This window comes from Cyclopterus lumpus, chromosome 17 (assembly GCF_009769545.1).
Source record: "Cyclopterus lumpus isolate fCycLum1 chromosome 17, fCycLum1.pri, whole genome shotgun sequence".
In the NCBI taxonomy this organism is placed as follows: Eukaryota; Metazoa; Chordata; class Actinopteri; order Perciformes; family Cyclopteridae; genus Cyclopterus; species Cyclopterus lumpus.
Window position 1 is genome coordinate 19,065,528 of NC_046982.1, and position 17,383 is coordinate 19,082,910.

The 17,383-nt window shown below is 41.7% G+C and overlaps 2 protein-coding genes across 5 annotated transcripts in view; both read left to right on the top strand.

Annotated features, from left to right (window-relative positions):
* Window positions 1–279: 279 nt before the first annotated feature.
* gtpbp4 (GTP binding protein 4) lies at window positions 280–8,530 on the top strand. Its single transcript, XM_034555908.1, has 17 exons — window positions 280–393; window positions 1,294–1,464; window positions 1,565–1,668; window positions 2,226–2,362; window positions 2,844–2,944; window positions 3,047–3,139; window positions 3,268–3,459; window positions 3,785–3,850; window positions 4,008–4,097; window positions 4,187–4,297; window positions 4,918–4,995; window positions 5,153–5,204; window positions 5,297–5,397; window positions 5,836–6,033; window positions 6,435–6,500; window positions 7,333–7,476; window positions 7,784–8,530. The coding sequence occupies exons 1-17, from the start codon at window positions 346–348 to the stop codon at window positions 7,934–7,936; spliced, it is 1,905 nt and encodes a 634-aa protein (XP_034411799.1). The 5' UTR covers window positions 280–345; the 3' UTR covers window positions 7,937–8,530.
* A 2,611-nt stretch (window positions 8,531–11,141) lies between these two features.
* LOC117746585 (WD repeat-containing protein 37) overlaps window positions 11,142–17,383 on the top strand; it is a 17,291-nt gene continuing 11,049 nt past the window's right edge. For 2 of the 4 annotated variants that reach the window (XM_034555811.1, XM_034555812.1), the window contains exons 1-6: window positions 11,159–11,301; window positions 12,490–12,657; window positions 13,678–13,713; window positions 15,445–15,541; window positions 16,315–16,410; window positions 16,516–16,580. In XM_034555811.1, coding sequence (XP_034411702.1) covers window positions 12,520–12,657; window positions 13,678–13,713; window positions 15,445–15,541; window positions 16,315–16,410; window positions 16,516–16,580 — 432 coding nt within the window. In that variant the 5' untranslated portion in view covers window positions 11,159–11,301; window positions 12,490–12,519. Of the gene's footprint in view, window positions 11,302–12,489; window positions 12,658–13,677; window positions 13,714–15,444; window positions 15,542–16,314; window positions 16,411–16,515; window positions 16,581–17,383 lie in introns of all 4 variants that reach the window. The other 2 variants (XM_034555813.1, XM_034555815.1) reach the window with 2 other exon arrangements.

Here is a 17,383-nt window from a genome sequence, read left to right on the forward strand (position 1 = left end):
ATGTGTACAGATTGGAAAGCCCTCTGAGGCAAAAAAACTATATAGAAATAAAAGCAAAGTAGTGCAAAAAATGTACAAGAAATACAAAAAGTTAAAAGTGTCGAATGTGTGACTTTAAAACAAAACATTATAATGAAAATAATAGCAGTAGGTTTACTTATTACTAACTTTATTTTTGTTTCGTTTTATGGAAAATAAACATTAAGCTGTAATGCCTGTCTCCGGCCGCAAGGGGGCGACGTGCAGGAAAAACGACAGCGTTTTTTCCGCGTCTCTTCCGGTTCATACGGAACGAGGTGCGTTCCTTTCCCCGTGGCGTCTGCGGACTACAACGTGTCCGACAAGATGGCACTGTACAATTTCAAGAAGATTATGGTGGTTCCCACCGCCAAGGTACGTTTTCTTCTTCGCCTTTGGCAGTTTAAACCGTTGTTGTTTCGCCGGTTCTGATTTTTGGGGCTTTGAGAGACAAATACGTGAAGATATGAAACGGACAAACATGGAGGAGTTCCGTTGGGGAGGAAAAACACGTGCTGTAAAGAGGCATTCCAGTGCGACGTGAAGGCAACACGTATTACATTAAGCTAGTTCTCCAATCAATGTGAATGTCGAATTGACAAAGAGGACATTTGTTAATGAAATCGCGAGGACTCGGTGGGAAAACGGCTTCCGTACAATTTTTTTCTTGATGGAAATATAATAAAACATGTTGCTCCAACACACCGCGTCTGTCCTTTTAAATACGGGGTCGCTATTGATAGCTGCACTCCAAAAAAAAAGAAGTTAGTCTCGCTCGAGAAAATAGAGCTACAATTTGTTTTGATTATATGCCGAATCGACAAGATAACAAGTATTATTTGTGGACATAATATAAAATGTTATTATATGGCGTCTGCTTTTTAATTGACAGGCGATGATTATATGTTAAACTGACAGAACAGGACTCTGGGGAAAATAATGAGATTTAGCCTGATTATAAATACAGGAAAATAGCATTTAACATTTTTTTTTTATGGATAACTGTTCAGTAGCTGTTCCAGTGTTTTTTTTAATTTTGTAATGACTTAAATACTTAATCAGGCAATATTACCCAAGGTAGAAGAGATTTAAGTGTAGGTAGGAAATGCCAAAGCCACAACAGGTTTGACAAATAATTAAAAGTTCCATGAAAAAAAAAATATTGTATCCTTTCCCTGTAAATGGATGTTTATGAATGGCTTGTTTATCTGTTTCCCCATGGAAGTGTCTAATGTAAAAGTACCTCCAACTAAAACCGTGACTCTCTCTCTGCAGGACTTCATCGACATCACTTTATCCAAAACTCAAAGGAAGACGCCCACGGTGGTGCACAAGCACTACGCCATCCACCGCATCCGTCACTTTTACATGCGGAAGGTGAAGTTCACCCAGCAGAGCTACCACGACCGCCTCGCGCAGATCCTCACCGACTTCCCCATGCTCGCCGTACGTCAGGACGTCGCCAACGCACGTCTCTCGTGTCCACACTTGTGGTCATCGGTTCGTGGAGTTTAACGACGTGTTGTTGTTTTTTCCCCCCCCTCAGGACATCCATCCGTTCTACGCCGATCTGATGAACGTGTTGTACGACAAAGACCATTATAAGCTGGCCTTGGGGCAGATAAACATCGCCAAGAATTTGATTGATAAGTAAGTTCAAATGTTTATATCGTCGCTCTATTTAAAGCAATGCGAATGTTTAAATCTGGCAGGAAAGAGTTTTTTTTGTGATTTTATTTCCTGTCTTTTTTCCGCCACGATCTTCTCCTTTTACCCCTATTTAGTCCGTTGCTAAATATTTAGAAGTTGCAGCTTTTAAATAAAATAAAAAAATATGATTGCAGCAGGTTTCTATCTGTACTTTAAAAGAGAGGAAACATCTATTGAGTCTGACCAGAATGAGGTGATGCATTGTGTTTTTTCTTGTCCAGTAAAGTACACCGTTGACATAATTCAACAGCTTCAATAGGATTTAGAAAATACAGTTTTTTATGGTTAAATATTAAGTAGCTGTTCCAGTGTTTTATTGATATGAAGTACGATAACGGGCGAGTCAATTTAGCAGCTTACCTGACTGCAAACAAGCTCTCTAACGGTGTCCGTTAATCTATAACGTGATTTTATAAAAGAGAGGAAGCAACAGCAATCAAACATAACCGTGTTATGTTGCGTGTAACATCTTTTCTTTCTTTTTTTGAAACCTCCAGTGTTGCCAAAGACTACGTGCGTCTGATGAAGTACGGAGATTCTCTGTACCGCTGTAAACAGCTGAAGAGAGCCGCTCTGGGTCGCATGTGCACCATCCTGAAGCGACAGAAGTCCAGTCTGGAGTACCTGGAACAAGGTAACCGAGAGATCCGGCGCCTGTTACGTAGATTATGACATCATTTGTGGACGTCAAATGTATTTATTAAATTCTGGTTCTACTTGAAGTGACTGTGAGGAACTTTCATGTCGAACTAGTCTCAGTGTAGTCCTGGTCCTCTATAGACCTCCATCAGTGAACAGTCATTCTTAAAGCTCCTCGTTGGAGCCACCGGGTCGGATTCTGCTGGAGACCCAGAACATATTGCTGGACCCGCTAGAGGGGAGGAGGGCAGAACCAGGACTATGGGGCAGACTGGCAGACCCTGCGGCAGTAAAAAGAGAGGCTTTCTAAAGGGATTTAGAGACACTACCACTTTAGTCCACAGGGGGGCCCCAACAGTGAGGAAAGTTCCTCATAGTTGCTTTAATTTCTTTTTCAGGTTCTTTTTTCCCCATCAGCTGGTTTTATTACTTTTAATATGCAAGTGACTGATCTCCTTGTCGCCCCCTTTCAACAGTGCGTCAGCATCTGTCCCGTTTGCCGAGCATCGACCCCAACACGAGGACCCTGCTTCTCTGCGGGTACCCCAACGTCGGCAAGTCCAGTTTCATCAACAAGGTAAACGTCTCTCTAATAATGTTAATCAATATTATTATTATCTATGCTCAAAACTAACCAACGAGCTGAAGTTAACATGGTGTAAATGGTCTTCCTCGTCAGGTGACCAGAGCAGATGTTGATGTCCAGCCCTACGCGTTCACCACCAAGTCTCTGTTTGTGGGTCACATGGACTACAGATATCTCCGCTGGCAGGTAAGAACCAATACACTCATTTGGTCCTCCACGTACCCTTGCTTTAAATGTAGTGTGTTTATATCAGTTGAACAAATGAAAAGAGGACATAACTTGAAACCTGCGGTCCACTCTGTGTTGGTGTGCAGGTGGTGGACACCCCCGGTATCCTGGACCACCCTCTGGAGGACAGGAACACCATCGAGATGCAGGCCATCACGGCTCTGGCTCACCTGCGGGCGGCGGTCCTTTACATCATGGACGTGTCCGAGCAGTGCGGCCACAACCTGCAGGAACAGCTGGAGCTCTTCAACAGCATCCGGCCGCTGTTCGCCAACAAGGTCAGTCAGCTGTCACTTTGCAGCTCGGTCAGAGTTCCTCCCCTTTCATGCCCGAGGCTTCCTTCTTCATGTTAGACGTTGGCAATTTAGTTTTTTTAATTAAATGCATATAAACAGCAGGTGTCTGTGGTGTGTTATGACTGTCATGACATCAGAAATACGTAGAATTCTTACACCAGACTGCAGGAAATGCTTCGCCATATTTTCTCGTTGTGACTTTCGCTTCACTTTTGAGCTCTGACCATATCAAACCAGTTGAGTAAACAAGGTGTGTTGGTGGAAAAGTATTTAGCTAATCGAAGTGACACTGTCTCGCTCCCTGCAGCCGCTCATCATTGTGGCCAACAAATGTGACGTGAAGAAGATCTCCGAGCTGCCGGAGGAGAACCAGGTGGGTGAAGACGAAGTTCCATCAAATGTCTTTTCGTCTCTTTTTTGCCTTAATTTTACGGTAGATGATGTGACCTAGAAGTACATTTGTCATCTGGTCCCCAAACACCAGAATAAACTGAAGTAATACTTAAAAGTTAAAAAATCTTTGCCTTCAGAAAATCTTTGCCGATCTCACTACCGAGGGAATCCCTGTGATCGAGACCAGCACCCTGACCGATGAGGGAGTCATGCAAGTGAAAACCGAGGTGAGCTGCAGCCGCCCTCAGGCCCGGAGTTGCCGGGGAGACCGAGTGTTGTGTTGTGGCCGTGGTTCATGGTTGCTCGTGTTTCTCAGGCATGCGACCGGCTCCTCGCCCATCGCGTCGACACCAAGATGAAGGGCAAGAAGGTCCACGACGTCCTCAACCGGCTGCACCTGGCCATGCCCTCCAAGAGGGACGAGAAGGTAAAAGCATCGGATCAGAAGTCTGCGAATTTAGTCCGCTCGTGTTGGCGCAGGGCTCGATGTTTACGTTTGCCCCGGGACGAGAACGGTGGAAGAACACGTGCAGTAAATGCATAAATACATGTGGTCGTTATTCAGGGGGCAATATTCAGGAGAAATACGAGATCGGGAGATCGACATTAATGCTTTCTCGTAATGCTACGTTGTGAAATACAAATCCGTTTGAAAGTGGAAGAGCAAGTTAATGTTAGCTGTTGGTCCTGTTTGGCTGAATAACAGCTATGGGCAACATTTGGAACCCACTCCTTTTATCGTCTGCCAATTGTTTTGTAATTAATTAATCACGCTCGCTGTAACCGCTAACGAGCAGAGGTTACATAACGGTGCGTTCAAGTTCCCTTCAGTAAACAGTCCGTTAAAGTATCTTGTGAAATGGTGTTTAATTAACTTCCTAACGCTAGCTCTAAGCGGCTTATAATATATAATTATAATTGTGTTTTTGAGCAAATAACCACTATAAATGACGATAAAGTGTTTTTAAAAGATTTTTTTTCCTCCCAAATCTGTTGATTCTATTCGTTAGTCGGCAGATTATGATATTATTATTGTGTGTTTCCCAGCCGAGGCCTCCGTTCATCCCAGAAGGAGCCCTGACTCGCAAGAAGGCGATGGAGGTGGACGCACCCAAGCGCAAAACGGTACGTCCGGTGTTTCCGTTGGTTCTCTGCGGTCAGCAGGACTTCTTTTTCTTCTTCCTTTTTCTTTTTAAATGATGTGACTCACCAAACAGCTCTTTCTCTCTCTCTCTCTCTTTCTCCGTGTTTGTAATAAAACATTTTATCTTTCGTCTCACAGGAGCGAGATCTGGAGATTGAGCTCGGCGACGACTACATTCTGGACCTGCAGAGTAAGAGTCCTTCATTTAATTGTGAATGTGTAAAAAAGGTCAACGTTTACACGTGCAGTGCTGATATTGTTTTATTTATTCATTTTAAATAGAATACTGGGATCTGATGAACGAAGACGAGAAGAATGACCGGATCCCTGAGGTGTGGAACGGCCACAACATCGCCGACTACATTGATCCCGAAATCATGAAGGTGAGTTTCTGCAAAACTAACGTGACGAATGCAACATGAGAGATGTTTTTGGGATATTTGGCTTCCGTAACATGTGGAAAGAAAATATCCACAAATCACATTTTTAGGTGTTTTTTCAAAATGCGTCTCTAGATTTCTTTTGCAGTAGATAATAACTTGTTTTGCATATTTAAACGCAACATACATGAAAGATTTTTGTAATATTTAAATAGTTGGCTCTAAAAGTCTGTCTTTTCTGGATATGTGTGTCATATTTATTACGTCATAGCTTTTCATCTTTTACTTGCATTGTATTTATAGTTTTACAGATTAATTGAGTTAGATTCTGATCTTTTATATTTACTTCTTTGCCTTTTTTAGTGGCGCGAACAGTGGTGATATAAACATAAAGAGATCTGGATTTCTGTCTTCTAAGCATCTTGATTTCCTGTCTCGCAGAAACTGGAGCTGCTGGAGAAGGAGGAGGAGCTGAAGGAGCAAGCCGGGGAGTACGACTCCGACGACGAGAGCGAGGACGAGGAGATGCAGGAGATCCGCGTTCTGGCCAAGCAGATCCGCGATAAGAAGCAGCTCATGGTCGTGATGTCCAAGGACAAGGACGTGCACAGGCCCCGCATGCCCAGGACCGCCTCCAAGGTGAGGGCGCCGTCGATGCGTAGATATACGACGCTTCTCCAGTTTGTCAAAACAAAAACAAGGAAGGCAGAAAGACTTTTAACGGGATCACAAAGAATCATTTTGTCTCGCCTTTGAGTGCTGCTGTACATAATTCCCCCCGAAAATAAGGTCCCGTGAAAGACGCCTGAATAAACGAAGTGTGGTTGTACGGTTTTATTCCTTTTAAAACGGAGCGCTGCTTTAATTTTAATTCATTTGAAAACGAAGACAAATTACTGAGCAACAGGGAAACAATCCATGAACTTGTGACTCAACCCTTCAGTTGTGTGATCAGACTTTTGTTTTATGAAGTAACTTGTTTGGCTTCTGTTGACGTTTGACTAAAATTCACCGCTGTATTTTGTTTTTTTGTGTCACAGGTTGAAAGGAAGAAGCTGGAGAAGGAGATGGGCGGCCTCGGTTTGGACATGAATGACAAGGACGATGTAAGTTCCTCTTTAGACACTTTGACTATAAAACGATGCGAGTCCCGGAAAACACGTTGATTTTTCCAGTCATTAAAAACGCATGGAAAGTAAAATGCCCTGAAAATAATTTCAACATTCTCCTTTTGACCTTTTTTTTAGCAGAGAATGAGCTCCTAGTTAATGTCAAAAAGCTCCAAACTAGATAATTTAATGTTGGGTAGCCTCACATGATTGTTGAGAAATGTTAAATAAGGCTCAGCATATGTTTAAAATGTGTGTTTATTGTTGAGAGGGTTGGCTGAATATAAATGGTAGTTAAAAAAGCTAAATACGGCGCTTTAAAAAATAATATATATATTTTGCTTGCATTGTCTCTTTTAAACACAATCCTGCATTGTCTGAGGTCAAATGAGCCTCGACATGAAATGTTTTAGCTTCTGAAGTGAGTTTGATTTTCCTCGTTGTTCAGGTAGCCGTTAATGCAGAAAGTATCCTGCAGCCTTAAAGAAATAAATGTATGACTGAATTTCCCGTTTCCCCGTTTGTCACAGCAACTCGATTGTCACTGAAAATAATCTCTAGAAATGTCCCGTTTCATATTTAAATGGGAATGTTTTCCAGAGTTTTAGAAAGCGTAGAAATCATTAAATTCCATCCAGAATTCAGCCTGAACTTCCAGATAATTTTCTTTGTCCTTGGATTTGAGCTTCACATCCTGTACAAATGCCTGTGAGGGACATTTTCAGTTCTCATTTCTCCAGGTTCTTCTGACTTCTCATTATTATATTTTTAATCAAAAGGCCTCTAAAACGTACTAAAACAAACCCTCTTCTTCCTCTTGTGCTTTCAGAGCCACTACGCTGAACAGGCCCGGCGATCCCGAAGCATCACCAAGAAGCGAAAGCGCGAAGTTTCTGTCCCGCCGACCTCCAAAACTCGCAGCCAGAGCGCCTCCCGTCCACCACGAGACCAGTCCGGGCTACGAGATCCAAAGGTACGAGACGGTGTCTTCACGCAGCTCTCATCCACTCGATGTGCTGCGGTTTACTTTGTTTAACACATTTGGTTGATACAAAACTGTTGTCAATTCATTACTAGTCAACATTTATTTTTGGGGTTTATTTCCTCCTTTTTAGTTTTGATCCTTAAATATAAATATAATTTTCTAATGAGAAAATATGTCCTGAGGAGGCAAACACTATTTAGTTAAATGTTATTTTATTTGTTCTGGATATTACAATATACATTTTTTTTTAAAGTTATGTTGAAGAGAACTCATGCCGTCTTTTGTTGTTCCTCAGATGGCGAAGAAGGCGAAGAAGATGATGAAGAACTCCCAGAGAGACATGAACCGCCAAGGCAAGAAGGGCGAGGCGGACCGACACGTGTTTGACCTCAAACCCAAACATCTCCTGTCCGGGAAGAGGACATCCGGCACCCACGATTACAGATAGAATTAATCAATTTAATAAAACACAAGTTGTTTTCTGGACTGTTGAGACCCGGGCGCTCCTTTGGAAAAGAGAGGCTCGGTGTCAACGTCTTCATTCGATACATTTCCCCAGCAGTTTAAAAAAAAAAGAAAGGAACGTGAAATGCATTTCCTTTTTATGGGAGGAAACTGGTCATTCTTTTATTTTTGTGACATGGGAGCGTCGTCCTTGAGGATGGCGGCGGCGATAAAAATAAAAAAAAACATCTATAAAGCTGCTGGGTAAATCCACCAGACCCATTTAAATGATTACTAATTATAATAACAGTGTGTCTTTTTATTTGTTGGCTGTCAGAAAATGTAAAAGCAGAGACTCATAAACCGGTTGTGTGCTTTGTGCACATAATAAACCGTCCCTTTTGTTGTGAGTACGCGAGAACAGTCAAAACATGTTTGCAGTGCAATTTGGGGAGGTTTCCAAACACCCACGACACAATTTCGAATAATGGTCATTTTTATTTCCAGAAGAAAAAAGTAAATAATGCAAAGAACCTTTGAAAATGGACACATGTAGAATATGAATGGGCAAATGAATAAAGCACACTAAAAAAACAAACATGCACAGTGTTCCTTACAGTGTATTTCTTTAAAACGTGTGACTTTTTGCGTGAAAGGTTGTACTTTGTTTTGAGAACCTGAATGAAAAGCTACATGCACACTGAGCCTTACCCGCATGTTACAACAAGAACCTTTTAAAATCTGCACACATTAATCGCTTCTTCCGTAGGCAATAAACACAACTGTATGAGCATGTCACTTCCATAATAAAAATGGAGAAAAAAAAGCATTAAATGAAAGCGCAATGTGGAAATACTAAAATTATTATTATTATTTTTTTTAACTTGAGCGATTCAAGACGGATTCCTTCATTTCTGGCCGATAATTTATCCTCACACTATCATTTAATTCGTCAATCTGAGAATTGAAAGACATTTATTTCCTTCACTTTGGTTTATTTCATTTTGACAGAGCACAATAATAAAAACATTCCTGTAAATGTGCCAGAGTTAGCCAAGAGGCTTTTTTTTTCATCTGTAGTCCCGAGAGGTCACAAAACAAACCTAAAAAAACAGATTTATACAATGGGTGCACACACAATGAATAGTGAGAATATTAATATATACGTAGTATCATTCAAAGACTCGTAGACATTGTCAAGTACTAACAAGACATGCAACACAAATTCAAAGCAAAAATAAAATAAAGGGAGAACTGTTAAAATGGAATACGCTTTAAAAAAAGATTATGTTGCATTGTTAGACACTAAAAATAAAAACATCCATGTCAGAGACACAGCACATAAAAGCATTGCTTTAACCATGTAGTTACATGAACCATGGAGTTAGTGAGTTCATTTGCATCTTCTCCCATTTTTTTTTTACCATGCAAGTAAAATACAGTGTCATTAGCATACATTCGAATATTGGTATCAGGACACGCTGGTTACTGATCGCGGCCGGATGGTGTGATAGATCCTCCACTGTGACTCTGGAGGAAACCACTCTGTTGTGGCTCCATTCATATAAGTGTCTCCTTTAATTTGTAAAGGAGTGCACGTGTGTTTGTCACATTTGCTGAAGTGCAGGAAGGCCAAGACTCAGGAAGATAAAAACACGATAGTGTAACCTGATAAAAAGGAGTCTGCGCATGAGCACTCACAGGAAGTCCGAAGTCACCGTGACTCAGCGTTGTGGAGCATCTACAGTGGATGTGATGCATTTCCTGTTCAAACTGGACCTTAAAGGGTGAGACGCCACACAAGAAGGTATTCTAGAGTAAACTCTTTTTTCTTTCAGAGCTCAACAAACTATTACTAGTATTGCTACTAATACTTGATATCTTAAAAACTGAGCATCTCTATCATAAAGCAAACGCTTTTATTGTGTAAATGATTGGGTTGGACATTAACACTATTATATACTATTCATTATTTATTTATTTAGTATTTTTTTAATTTAATTTATGTTGTTAAAGGTCCCCTTTTTGTACTTTTTGTGTTTTCTTTGAATTTCCGACTGCTTCAATACATTCAGAGAACGTGTCATCAAGTGTAAAATCAATTTAAAAAGCTTTGTGTTACAGTCATGTTAAATAAATTCATTTTCTAACCAGACTCTTCAATGATGCCGTTTTCTTTTTCATGCCGCTGCCGTGGACATTAAAAGGGTCATTTCGCCACATAATAAGTGTTTAACTGCCTCTAGTTGTGTTGAGCCGTGACCTTTGACTTAACATCTTAAAGTTTTACTGCTAATAATTCCGTAAAAATGTAAGGACTTGTGCGTAAAGCGACTCAAAACGTCTTTAAAGCGCTGCAAATTAATGTGGCAGATGTTTGTGATGAAGCAGATATGCTGCTATAGGCTTATAGGCTGCTGAGGGATGTTTTAGGATACACTGAGCACCTATCTCCTCTTCTCTCTCTCTCCTTATGGATGAATCTACATCTCTCCATTGCACCTTACTAACTCTGCTTCCTCCCTGGAGTCGTTGTGACTTCCCGTCTCATACGACCTGGCTGTGTCTGACGCCTCCTGCCTGGTGGGCCGGCCTCCTGCTGATGCGCCCCCACACCCCACACCTCTCTAGCTCCTTCTGTTTCATGGATTGTGGAGGTCTGGATCGTGGTCCATGCCTACTACTAATTATTCATGAATGTCTGTCATATTCATGTAATGTGTTGTAACTCTGTAACACTGTTCATTCTGTACACATGCCATCTATTGCTTCTGTCCCTCCGGGGAGAGGGATCCTCCTCTGTTGCTCTCCTGAAAGTTTCTTCCCTTTTTTTCCCTGTGAAAGGTTACTTTTTCCTGATCCGATGTGAGGTCAAAGGTCAGGGATGTCGTATGTGTACACATTGTAAAGCCCTCTGAGGCAAATTTGTAATTTGTGATATTGGGCGATACAAAATAAACTGAATTGAATTGAATTGAATACCTGCGAGCTGAACGTGCGACGGTTAATCATTTTAAAATATACGTATTATTTCCTAAGTTGATGTCTTTTTGTTAGTTTTTAAATACCATACCATTTAAAAAAAAACATTAAAAAACAAATAAGTTAATTCAAGCGCTGGCGTGTGGTAACATATAAGAAAACCAAAAATAAAGTGGAGACCGGTCGACGATCGGACTCTTATTGTGAAAACCCGGAAGCCGGAAATTGGCTTCGTTACCTTGTTCCCGTCGCGGAGCTCGTCAGCTGTCAGCTACGGACTGGAGAACCAAAACAAACCCCTTGCTCCTCTCGCGTCCTCTCTCTACCATGTTGAAGGAGAAGAAGGCGACCACCCCGGAACTAGACTGAGTGTGTGCGGACTTTCTGGTGAGTCGGGTTCCCGGCCCGGTCCGGTCCGGTCCGGTCCGGGTCCGTCGGCCCTGCAGCGTGCTCGGCTCCAGCAGCGCCGCTTTAGCTCGACGCTCTGCGGCTAATGTCTCGTCTCGTGCAACGCACGGACCCTGATTATGTGTTCTCCCAAAATGCACGGCGACATTATGCAGCGTACGCGTGTGTATTTGTGTGTCCAGAGACCCCCATGGAACCAGGTTTATGTTGCAGCCATAACAAAGACCGCTTGGTTCACTGTGTGTCTCTTGTACGTTTGCTTTTTTACATTTTTTATTTTTTACGACTAATAAATAACCAGCAGGTTCATTTTATTAAACATAATTATTTACCTGCAGTTCCAGCTTGGAGTGGGAAATATATGTATCTGTTTTTTTACTCCTCTAATTAATTATTTATATATATATATATATATATATATATATATATATATATATATATATATATATATATATCAGACCTTTCTGAAGCATTGGCTATTTTCTATCTATCTATCGATATATATATATATATACACACACACACACACACACACACACACACACACACATATATATATATATATATATATATATATATATATATATATATATATCTATCAGACCTTTCTGAAGCATTGGCTATTTTAAATGTGAGCATTTTTTGCAGCTTTTGTACTTTTTTTTAATCTTAATCTTTTTTACATGACAAATTCACTATTTCTTAACTTCTCAAATCTGAATATTAGTGTGTCTTTTTTGACAATAAATTGAATATTCTTTTTATATTTTATATATTTGGACAAAAAAACCCCCACAATGTTATAGACCAAACTATATATTTATTAAATGAACAAAGAAAAGAGAAAATGCTGAGTTGTATCACTGGTTGGCCAAAACACGCTTTTTGACCAACCTATAGTTTTTTTTTGTTGGTCATATTCTTCTGGCATTTTATTGTTTTAAAATGACGGTGCCGAACACTTGGTGACGTGATTCAAGTGCCTCCACAGCTGAGAGTTTCAGAGGAAGAAAAGCTCCTGTTATTGTTGCACACTCGTCCGTTCCAGTTCTCCCTCATGTCGTCGCCTTGAGGCCTTAAAGCGACAAACACTCCGCTTCACACAAGCTGCTCTCTTTATGTTTTTGCCCACTGAGTGGATTTTTTTTGGTTCTCTTGTCCCTTCAGACCGGTTTGCGTCGGGTTTTGGAAGGAGGGATGCCGGTGGAGAGCGGGAGCAGCGCCGCCGCCCGCCAGGCCAAGCAGAAGAGGAAGTCCCACAGCCTGTCCATCCGCAGGACCAACAGCACCGAGCAGGAGCGCTTCGGCCTGCAGAGAGACATGCTGGAGGGACAGGTGACCATTCACACGACGGCAACAAAAAAAACCTGTGCAGAGAAAGCGTTTCTGAATTCTAACCCACGAGAATCACCGGCTTGCACTTCCAGCTGCTCCTCTGGAAGTGTCATCCTACACACCTGTCCGTCACCTTTTTAGCCTGCGGTCCTGCTGCTGGTGTCAGCACTTGTGTTGTAAGCCTGAGCCAATTAGGCGTCCGATGCGTCCACTTAGAGGCACGTAGTGGTTTATGGTCTCGCCGGCTTAAGCGTGCCACCCTTGCAGCAGGACTGCTGAGAGGCTATTCTCACTCTGCCAGAGCAGGTGGATTCAGATCGGGCTCAGGTGGATCGGTTGGATCGGGGGCGGGGAGGGGGCCTGGGTTTCTGCTGGTGTTTCAGTCTGGCCAGCTAATAAGGAAGTGAATAACTCGTGGAATTCTGGGTAACTACAGGAACCGAGAGTTAATTATCTGGGGGGGGAAGAGGTAGCGAGAACCACAGAATCATCAATCTTTTTTTTTAAGGTTCTGTAAAAGTGTGTGTGTGTGTGTGTGTGTGTGTGTGTGTGTGTGTGTGTGTGTGTGTGTGTGTGTGTGTGTGTGTGTGTGTGTGTGTGTGTGTGTGTGTGTGTGTGTGTGTGTGTGTGTGTGTGTGTGTGTGTGTGTGTGTGTGTGTGTGTGTGTGTGTGTGTGTGTGTGTGTGTGTGTGTGTGTGTGTGTGTGTGTGTGTGTGTGTGTGTGTGTGTGTGTGTGTGTGTGGCTATTTAATCGTGAATATTCCTCTTGATGTTCAGAAGAAGTTCCTTCTTTTTTTAGTTTCTTGACAACTTACCCTCCTGAATGAAAGAAAGTGGGTAATTATTTAAAAACTGAACTGATTTAAAGACCGGAAGCTGAGCTTGTGATGAATAATCACGCAGCCGCACTAACCGACACTCATGCTGGGCTCTTGGTCCGGCTGCAAGGAGCTGTTTCTAACCCACCGCGGTGCAATCCCTCCCTCATGACTCTTTGTTTCTTCACTCTGGTCCCTTCAGTCCTCTGATAAGCTGGACTCCCTCAGCAGAATGGAGGTAAGTTCTCAGGTGTCCGTCCCTCCGTGTTTTCAGACGTAGTGCAACTCCCCACGTAGATGTCATGGCGTGTAGTTTGTGTCGGGTTAGTATTTAGAGGAGGCGTTCTGATTCCCCTGTTTTGAGTCGACATATCCTTTTCCCCTTTTTTTAAAATGTGGGATCGATCACATGAACAGAAGGTTTTCTTTTGCTAAAGTGGAAAATAGACTTGTGTCCAGTTTCAAACTAATCCGGGCTTGTGAACAAAGATCACGCGGTTCTCTTGTGCGTCGAGTAACCTGCCGACTTTTTTAGTTGTTTTTATGCATTTCTCTGCGAATGACTCCTTTCCAAAGAACCCCCGAGCGCATCGCTGGTAAACACAAGAGGTGAAGTGGAGACAAAATGTGTGTGCTTTCCCGATTTTTTTTTTTTTTTTTTTTTTGTTTAGGTGGAAAAATGAGTGTTTTTGATTTAAAAAGAAAAGGCGACAGTGAACGAGGCGTGTGATCTTTTAAATGTCACACAATTTTAAGGCCGTACAAACGAAACACGACGATATGTTGCTACATTGTTGTCGTGTCGGTCGATGAATAATTACTATATTTTATGTAATTATTCTAGGAATGCATGTTGCTGTAAAACACAGCTTTCTATTTCAAACTTAAAGGGAAAAAAATGAATGATCTGTCTGCAAGGCAGCTGTGTACCATCTGTTTTCAAATCATATTTAGAGGTTTTAAATAGTCGACCATTCCCCGCTGTTCCAAACCTTTTCTGCTGCCAACGCCGGCCCGGGAATGTGGACGGCACACTTGACCCATTTGTCTGTAGAAAGAGAAAAATAGAGCCGCAGGCAGCAAGAGGGCGTTATGCAGAGTCCTCTGTGCTCAGGTACAAAGACCCGCGGAGCACTTCCTTTCACGACGGCACAACGCTTTGAGGAGACGCGTCCCACTTCCTGTTTGTGACGTCTCCGGCACAGAAAAGAAATGAGAAGGAAATAATGCTCGGTACTTAGTGCTGTAACGGCATACTCGGATGTATAGAACATATTTGGTGTTTATTTACCAGTGTTCGAATGGGTTTAAATGCATTTAAAATGCATGTCACAATCAATGATACAAAACTCCACTTATTCTGTCATACAAATGCTTTGTAATATAACAATGGATTGTCTTTTAACTTGCTTTAAGGCACACAATCGTCAACTTATTGTTCTCCTCACTCTTTGTTCCATGAAGAGTTTAATTATGAACTATGGTCATCACAGCTTGTTGAGGGCTCGTCAACGCGCACATGAAATCTGTTTAAACGGATGAGCGTCTTTTAATTGTTTTTGGTTTTTGTTTTACGGAAAACCGTAAAACAAAAACCAAAAACAATGATTTAAAATCTGGTAAATCTGCTTTTTTCCTGCTCACCATTGAAATTGGTTATTATTATTATTATTATTATTATTATTATTATAATAATAATAATAATACTGTATTCATGTCCAATATATGATGCGACAAACATTCACTGTTTGTAGCTTCCAAAATGTCCGGATTTACCAATTTCATAAATGGATGGACAAGGAATTTGAAGAAGCCACTTAATTCATAATACGCATTTTTCACAATTATTCAGCCATTTGACAGACAAAGTGATTCCTATAGAAACTAATGGATAATGAAACTGGGTATAAGTGTCTCTTCTCCTCGGTGAGGACCTCGTGGTTCATGTCCTCCTCTCGTCTCCCTGCAGGACTCCAAGCTGCCCCTGTCTATGAGGAGCAACCTGCTGGACCTGTTCAGTCAGATCGAGAGGGAGTTTGAAAACCTGTACATCGAAAACCTGGAACGTGAGTCCGACAGTACATTTTGTCAATCGCAAGTCAGTACAGCCCAGTATACCCAGTACAGCCCAGTATACCCAGTACAGCCCAGTATACCCAGTACAGCTGGGATCAAACACGGCTTCTGTTGTTCTAACCTTGAGGCGACGAGAATGAGAAACATGTTTTGATTATGTCATTTAAAGAGAAAGAATACATTTGCAAAAAAAAGGATGGAAGAAGAAGGTGTCTCTTAAATCCAACATGGACGCTTTCACTGCTTATAGGAACAATAAGTAAAAAAATGTTTTACATGGATTCTTCTTGCTATTAAAAACGCAGGCGGATGTATGTTTCAATTCACCTTGTATTTGTATTCATTGCATCATTAGTGTCATTTCTACCCAAAAAAAACAATGCGCAGTTTATATTGAAATTACACGTGTTGCAGGACTTTTGTAGGAACCCCCCCCCCCCCCCCCCAAAAAAAAAGAGGAGTGACCTTTTCCCTAAAATACATCATAAAATAGTTTAAACGTGTCCAGTGAGCGTCTTTGGTGTCTCGGTCCGACCTTAATAAGCGACGTCTGTCTCGACGGGGGCCATCGCGGGATCCTTTCAGGACCTTCCACAGTGACACAGCAGTGTGTTTTGTTCCCGACCCCCTTTTTCATCAGCACAAAGCTCCCACTCTTCCACGGTCGAGTAGCCTGGACCAAACACGGCGCCGTGTTGCAGTCAGTCTTTTTTATTTATTTAATTTATTTTTTTTTAAACGCACCACCTGTTTTGACTCTCAGTGCGCAGAGAAATGGAAACGCTGAACGACCGCTTGGCCGCGGACGGGCAGACCTTGGAAGGGGCCGATTTAGCCAAAGGAGCCCTGAAGACAAAAGGTGAGGCCTTCCGCTCGCCTCGGCTTTCTGTGCCATGTGTGTATTAATATGTATATCTTTTTATTATTACTTTTTTTTTAATCTCTCTTTTCTGACGATCCACAGCGAGTCACAGCACGAGCCAGCTGTCACAAAAACTAAAGACGACCTACAAGGCTTCAACAAGCAAGGTAAAAATCACTAACCTGGAATTTGCAATTGATTGTTGTAAATATGTAGAAATATGTGTGTTTTTTTAAATATGTTTTGAGAAAATGCAGATTATGAAAACAGTCCGTTGACCTGTATCGGGGGGAAAGGTAGAATGTGTAAAAAAAGTGAAAAGGCTTGATTGGTAAATTGGCTCCATTGTTTTTCGTCACTGTGTCACATGACTTGTTGTTAAAGAGAAGAACTGCTGTATCTCTTTCTTTTTTTTCTTCCACCTTTTATTTTATTTGTATTTTTAATTTTTTTTTTGCTCGTAGCCGCGTTCAAACTCTTGCCACGCCAGAGTAGGTGGATCCCGCAACTTCAGCGTAACCAGTTGGGAGTTGTGGGGTGGAGACTCATGGGTAACTTGTTGTTTTCTCCCCCTCCCCCCATCCCCCCCTCCCCCCAAACCTCCCTCCTCTCCTTGATTGCCAATATGCATGAGCAGCCCAGCCAGGGGTTCGACACTCCCTCCCCAAGAGACTTGGTCCTTCAAATGTAGGAGTTTGAGCTTTTCTGTCAGTTTTTTTTTTGGTGTGAGATGAAACACAACTTTATTATTATCTCACTAACGAGCTTCTTCAGTTGCGCCTCCTTTTGTTTTTTATTTAGCTTCACATAACGCAACACGACGAAGACATCTAACACTTCAAAATAGTGCACGATTGGGCTTTTCTTTAATATATCTTAAGTTTTTATTAAAGACTTTTAAGATTAACAGACTTTCACTAAGATTTGAGTATTTAATGCCTTCATATCTGTTAACAGAGTTATATCAGAT